At 43.5% G+C, this 6,915-nt stretch overlaps 1 protein-coding gene across 1 annotated transcript in view; it reads left to right on the top strand.

Moving 5' to 3' along the window:
* The first annotated feature begins 2,384 nt into the window (after positions 1-2,384).
* The window catches only part of MAN1C1 (mannosidase, alpha, class 1C, member 1), a 40,967-nt gene continuing 36,436 nt past the window's right edge, over positions 2,385-6,915 (top strand). Inside the window, exon 1 of the mRNA XM_010297086.1 lies at positions 2,385-2,481. Coding sequence (XP_010295388.1) covers positions 2,385-2,481 — 97 coding nt within the window. The remainder of the gene's footprint in view (positions 2,482-6,915) is intronic.

The raw sequence follows: 6,915 nt of genomic DNA, 5'->3' as shown, positions 1-6,915 counted from the left end.
ATACAGGCGGTTGTTGGAGGGAAACCCAGGGTAGTTTTCTTGCCTGCGATGGAGGTGTCGGCAAACCCTGGATCCCGGAGAGCCTGCGCCCGTGGGGCAGAGGTGCCTGGGTTTCTCACACGCTTTGAAGAAGAAACTTTGGACCTTCTGGAATGGAGGGGTTAAAGAAGTTGAGGGAAGGAAATAACTTTAAAATTCATACTCAGCTTAAAATGACGCTGATTCAGAATTACAACGTTAGGAGTTTTATGCAACAAAGTAGAGTCATTTCCACATCCTCTCCATGTCCAGCCTCTCTATGTGCCAGAAGGGTGGGTCCTCCTTCCTCAGCTCTGATTTAGAAGAGAAATGAACCACATAGGTTGCCGAGCTGTTTCCTTTCTGGTGCACGAGCCCTGTCGCTCGCTGTGGGAAAGCTGTCTTTGTGGAAACACCGTCTTCCCTTCAGTAAACTTCAGGATCAAGCTCTGGCACATAAAAGCATTTTCTCGCTACCGTCAGAGAGAATCCAGAGTTCCTCAAAGATTTGCCCTGTTATGTTAATGAAGAATGAGAACTTCCCATGTAGAATAACGCTGCCACTGAAAAAACACGCCAGAGATCTAGCGAAAATGAAATGAACACCCCAAGTCATATGGTTGAGGCATGTTTGAGTGAATTTTGTGGAGGGTTTCTCTTTTTCTTCCCTGCCCGGTCATTATTTCGTTTTCTCGGTGCAGAGCGCTCCAGTGACTAATTCAGCCCACACTGAGTTTTTAAAACCCAAGTTGACTTTATTTGTTTGTCCAACATTCCTTCCTCTGGTGGTGTTGGAGTCTGAATGTTCTCAATCAGTTCAGCAAATGTTTATCCTTGTCCGTATGACCAGCTCTGTGAAACTTTACTTTGGAAGCTTGATGTTTAAAAAGCAGAAGGGGGAGAAATCTGGCAATATGGCTTTTTGTGTGTGGGTATGTGTGCTAAAATTAAGGAGGATACTGCCAGAGGCTTCCTATGTTGGGTTTGTGAAACACACAGCTGGAGGGATGAGCAAAATAAAGAACTGAAATGACAGTAGGAATTTCAGACCAAAGTAACCTGCATATTCTGATCCTGAAATAGAGCAATAAATGCTGTTGCAGACGCTAGACGGGGCACTCTGTGGAGGAATGATTTGTTTTAAACTGTCATTTCCTCTCAGATGTCTTGTTTGACTGAAGCATTTTAGAAGACTCTTATCTTTGTTGAGCAGCGGTGGAGAATATTGTCGATTCTCTGAAACCGCCTTCTTCCCCTTTATTATCTGACTTTTTTCCAGGGATTGAATCAAAGAATGTACAGGTCACTGCGATGCCGGGGCTGAAACTGCTCAGAGGCAGGCTGTGTGGCTTATAAAAGGGAGCTTTATTTAAGGCACTCCTTAGAAGCTGACAAGTCCTTGTCTCTCCTAGCTGAAGAGAGGATACTTGTAGGTTTACTTTTTCCTACCAGCTGGAGCCAAAGGGGCAGGAGGACAGAAAAAGCTGTGCTGGGGTGTGTGTGTGTTGGAACTTGCACAAACACGCTGCCTTGCGGTCCTCAGGGAAAGGTTAATGTGCTGAGCCTGGGAAGGACAGTTCAAATCTCCCAAAAGGAATTGTTTGAGTTGGAAGAGGTTTCTCAGAAATCACCCAGCCCATCTGCAGGGCTCTCTTAAGAAAGCACTTTAGATGGAAGATATAAAAATGTCATGGATTTCCCCTTTTTCCTTTATGAATGTATTCTGTTAATTAATAGAAGGAAAACTGTGCAGTCCTTAAATAAAGACCAATTTCTTCCTTTGCTTACCACAGTATTAAGTACATTGTGTACCTCTGTGGTACTGCTTTGCCAAAATTGTATGTGTAACTGCTGCAAGGTGGGCAGGTGGTGGGTGGTTTTGCACTTTGATCAAGTTTCATTATCACTATCATAACGAAATGAGAAAACTCAGAAGGTAACATCCCTATACTTCGGGATATATCACCTTTGGCCTTATACATTTAGCCCTTTTTAGTTACCATTCTGAAATACTGATACTCCTTGAAAAAAGGTGAGGAATTCAGAGACTGAGACATCTTCCTAAAATTCTCACTGGGCTTGCACAGCCCAGGGAAAAAGTGGACTCTCAATGTGTTGAATATTGTGGTACTTCTGAAATGTCCCAGTCCCAAGTTCTACACCAGGAGCGATGAGTTTGAGGCTTCAGCAAAATGCTGACTGCAGCCCCATCCATAAATGTTCAGTGCAAATTAAGATTTTATAATTAATGGCCCATTGGTTGCGGAGTTTAGCAGTGAATGGGAAACTCCCATTCATTCCCACAGCTGAAGTTCAGAAAACTGTCAATTCTGTTCAGCGCTTTCATTCAATTTTTCTTTTTACAGATGATGAAATTCGCTTGGGATAACTACAAACAATATGCCCTTGGAAAAAACGAACTGCGACCGCTGACTAAGAACGGCCACATCGGTAACATGTTCGGTGAGTTCTGAATCAATTTTAGTTGAAATTTTTAAAGGTCACATGTCCATGTCAGTTCCTTTCTCTGCAGTGCAGTGAGGTATATGTAACAGCTTTGATCTCTTTCCTCTTTCCATTTTTATGAACTGAGACTTTCAACATAGCTCCTAGGGGCTACCTACCCATATCCCATGCTGGGAATCTTGTTCCCCCAGGAATCTCTCAGTGCCCGGCCTGCATCACCTCTGTGTACGAATCTAGCACCAAACATGTTTGAGAAAAGTGCTAAAACCAACTAGTGTCTTTATTCAAACATGAAGTCAGTCCAAACCTGACGATGCTGCTATTTGTCTAAGCTTGTAGACGTCAGATCGTGACCAAACTGAACATTTTCTCTCTTGTTACTCCACTGTTGAGCAGGATGTGAATTCCATGAAATATTGAGTGAATGAATCAATATTAAAGGCTTTTTATACTATGTGCTTATTGGCTTGTATAATTTTACTCTTTAGCAGATTACCTTTTTTTCTTACGTGAGCCACTTACATAATTTCAGTGGTAGTCCCCTACTCGTTCTGGTGGGATACTTGTTGACTTTTGGGGATATAAATTGTCTTTTTCCTTACTTGCACTCAAAGCATTTTCCTGCTCTGCTCACTCTGCTCTAGCTTGGCCTTGCCTGCACAGGTTGTGCCGTGGTGAGAAGGCCAGCAGAATCTGCCCTTTGCCACCTGTCCTGGGGGAATACTTGCTGTACAGAGGTCTCTTGGCTTCTTTCCACAGGAGTTTGTTTTGCAGAGATTATCTCCCAGACTCCCTCACCCAGATTAAGGTGGAATAGAGTTCTTCAATGGGCAAAATATCTGTGAGCTTTATTTCCTCAAGGTGAGGGGATTGGACTAATACGGCTTGAAGAAACACTCCCGTTCCTGTTTTTGCACTCTCTAGGTGTCCCGTCTCACGTCATCAGGAGCAGTGATTTGGTTTTTTTCGTCCTTTGCCTTCTTTCAACACCCCAAGAATACCCAGGTTTCTTACTTGAGAATTTGCATTAACTTCAGCACTAAGTTAAGCATTTTGCAACCTTTCCATTCTGGCAAGCTTGTCAAAATTCCTCAAGGAGCATGCCTGTAAACAGACAAAAATATTGAAAGCTTTTAAATGCATTTATCGTGCTAAAACAATTGGCAGTACTTACCCTCGTTTGTAGCGTGCCTGTGAGCACTCTCAAGGAAAATGCTGTGGAGCACAAGGATTTGCAGACAATCGCAGAAAAGAAGCTACATGGTACATTTCAGCCTCTTAATAGACTTTTCCTCCTTTTAACTGTGGCTAAGAACGGAAGGATTAGGCAATCTGTTGCTGCAGCCTCTTGTCTTCAGAAATTAGGACAGGGCACTGTTCGCCTTCTTCATTGTTGCCCATTCCCCCTCCTGTCACACCATGCCTCTTTTTATTCCAAACTACAGATGTAATGGAGGCAAATTGGGTACTCTCCAGGCTGGAGGTGTCAATATTAAGCTGAGATTTCTCTGCAGCTACTTCCACGTGGGAGGGAAGGAGCCTCTTTTGGGCTATTTTCAAGTATGTTTGCGTGCATGAGAAGCAATTGAGTTCTTGAAGGGTGATACATTTTTCCTGTTGTGGATGTGATGCTCACTTGTAGCCCAGCCTGCAGTCTAGCAGCCTCACCCTGGGGGAAGCAGGGGCGCCGCTCTTTATCAAATATTCTCTCTAATCAAAGTAGAAATACAAAATAAACATTCACCTTCTGCTCCTACATAGCATTCTGCTTCTCTTAACAGCCATGAGCCAGCATCCCTCCCCAGTGTCTGCCCCGACAGCAGGAAAATCACAGGCAGAAAAACTCTGGTATCTCCACACTAGTTAATCTCCTTTCTCCTCTGCCTTGGAAGGTGGCAGCTTGCATCTGGGAGAGTATCTGTACAGTTTCCATACTTCTTCATACCCAGAGATCAGCCTTGCCCACTACCCAAGTAAGTGGTAGGCTGCTACATACACTGGAAGGTAGCGTTCCCACTCACTGGGGCTTTGATCTGGTGATTTGGTCTTACGTTCCTTCTTGTGATTGATGCTATCCAGATCCTATTTCTAGGGCATCAGTTTTATCAAGATTCTCCCATGTTCCGGACATAGCTTATTTGTCCAGAAGTCTTCTGATTGCTGTCATTTATAATGATTGCTACTTGAAAGCTCTTTCCTTAAACCCACTAGCTGTGGTTCTTTCGTAAACATTATTTATTCATCTACGATGCTTGTGATAAGTTGTACCATGCTAAACATCCTATCCCATGCTCTCCAGTGGCCTAAGCATGTTTTAGACTTGTAGACATTTCAGATGTGTGATGTTTTCCCTGGAAATTATGCCATGGATATGGGCAGAGCACACTACTGGGATGAAAGGATGATCTCTGTTAGAATAAAACCTGTACGACCAGATTCCCATGTGAATGACTGCACCACTGTGGGCTTTTCAGAATTATCTGCAAAATTCTCTCTGTACTTAAGCTAGCTCAGGGAGGTTCAGAGTATCTGGCCACTGTTGGAATTGGGCCCGAAACATCCTTGTTTACAAGAACTATTTAAGAAAAATGGCACAGCTGGGCTTGTGTCTAAGGGTGAAGGCTAGAGATCCGCAGGTATGTATTCTGTTCCCAGCACTGATCTAGTTATTTTAACCCTTCTTGCCCCAGCATCTCCGCATTCCTGTCTTTGGTGCTGCGAGCATTAGATTAATTGATGTTTGCAAAGCACATTGAATTCCTTGGAGTGAGGCTGCTGGAGAGGGCAACCGTATTATGTAGCACAGCACTTGAAATGCACCTGTCACTGTGATATCCAGCATTAGATAGCTGAATTATTATTCTGCCCATTCTCTGGGTCTGTCATAGCCACTTATTTTTCTGACAAAGTGTTTCTAAAATCCTGTTAGCTTCACAGGGTTTCTCTAGCTATGGGAGAGTGAGCTGGCATCTATTTCTGCTCATGCATCAGCTGAATTGTCAGTTACATTTTGATTGCACAGTCTTTTAACAATGATAAGGTAAGAAGCCTGATTTTCAGATATCTCTTGAAGTATGCAGTGCTGGCAGCAGAAGAATCCTTCTTTGACTTACAACCTGAGCCAGTTTGCTCTGAAATCAGTGACAGCAAGTAAATACAGAACCTTGCTGTGCTGTTAGCATTTTTCACCACCTAACTGCACATTAGTGTATTAATTTTAGTATAAAAATAGCAACCCTTAACTGGGTTTCCCCCCCTTTTTCCTCTCTTCCCCACTTGAAATCACACCTAAAATTATGAATTGCCTTGTCACAGCCATTGCTGCTTCTCAGCATATGCTGAATTTGTGCATCATTGTGAGGCTCTGTAGCTTTATCTGATGTGAATCCACGTGACAACTGTCACATCTAGGACACAGCCAGGTCACCAGAACTGGATGGCAAAGATCTGACAGCAGCTGGATCTAAAAGATGTGAGGCGTTCAGACTTCATCCTCGTGTAGGGCCCTCCATGTTGTTCCACGTTTGATCGTTGGTAACAGAGTACACGGGGCTATCTGCACAGGCTGGATAACAGTTCTTGGAAAATCAGCGGTTGCTTAGGCTGTGTTTGTGTACTCAGCTCAGACTTTGGCCTGAACTGTCCTGACAGTTTGTTTTGAAGACAGGAGATCATTGGTCTTGGTTGCCTGGAAATAGAACGCTTTTGGCTCTCCAGGATAAAAAGGGATTGAAGTGTCTGGGGAAGAAAAGTAGTGATCATATGAACAGATACAGAGAGGCTTCTAGAAAGTACCAAGTTGATGTCTTGAGACTGAGAAACCTTTAGGGTTTTTTTTTCCCTGGCAAATGCAGTGTGATCCTACCAGACTTTCTCATGGCACAGTGACACTGTGACCTGCCCGGTCTCTGATCTGGATGGAGATTCAAGTAACATGTCTCCACTGGACTTAACAGCACCCAGCTCCTTTCAGAGGAACTTTCAATAGCAGCTGGAGAGCTCTTTGACCGCCACCTCAGGTGCTGGGCCTAATTGGACACAAAAGGCTCCATGTCCCAGAGTCAGTCCCTTCAGCCATCCAGTCTTGCCTGTTGGGCCAAACATTTTTCCGAATAGCTGCATCCTTCATCAGTGATTTAGCTAGGAAACCATGAAGCATGCAGGAATGTGCCCACCTCAATTAGAAGCAACAGGAGGTGATGTATGGATATTTAACATGGGAAAGATAATTGCATGAAAATACTAATTTAGTAACATTCAAACTAGCAGAAGAGAAATGGTAACCTCCAATTGTGCAATCACTTGGTGCTGCTTTTCTGTTCTGCCTATGAGTTTCTTTCCCTGTGATCACAAAATTACAAAACCCTGGAGTGTCCTTTCATGTGATTAAAATAATAATAATAATTGCTCTCTGAATTCGTATGCTGGATT

This window comes from Phaethon lepturus, unplaced genomic scaffold (assembly GCF_000687285.1).
Source record: "Phaethon lepturus isolate BGI_N335 unplaced genomic scaffold, ASM68728v1 scaffold1201, whole genome shotgun sequence".
Lineage (NCBI taxonomy): Eukaryota > Metazoa > Chordata > Aves > Phaethontiformes > Phaethontidae > Phaethon > Phaethon lepturus.
Note: the sequence above shows the minus strand (reverse complement) of the source record. Positions and strands in the feature narration are given on the sequence as shown.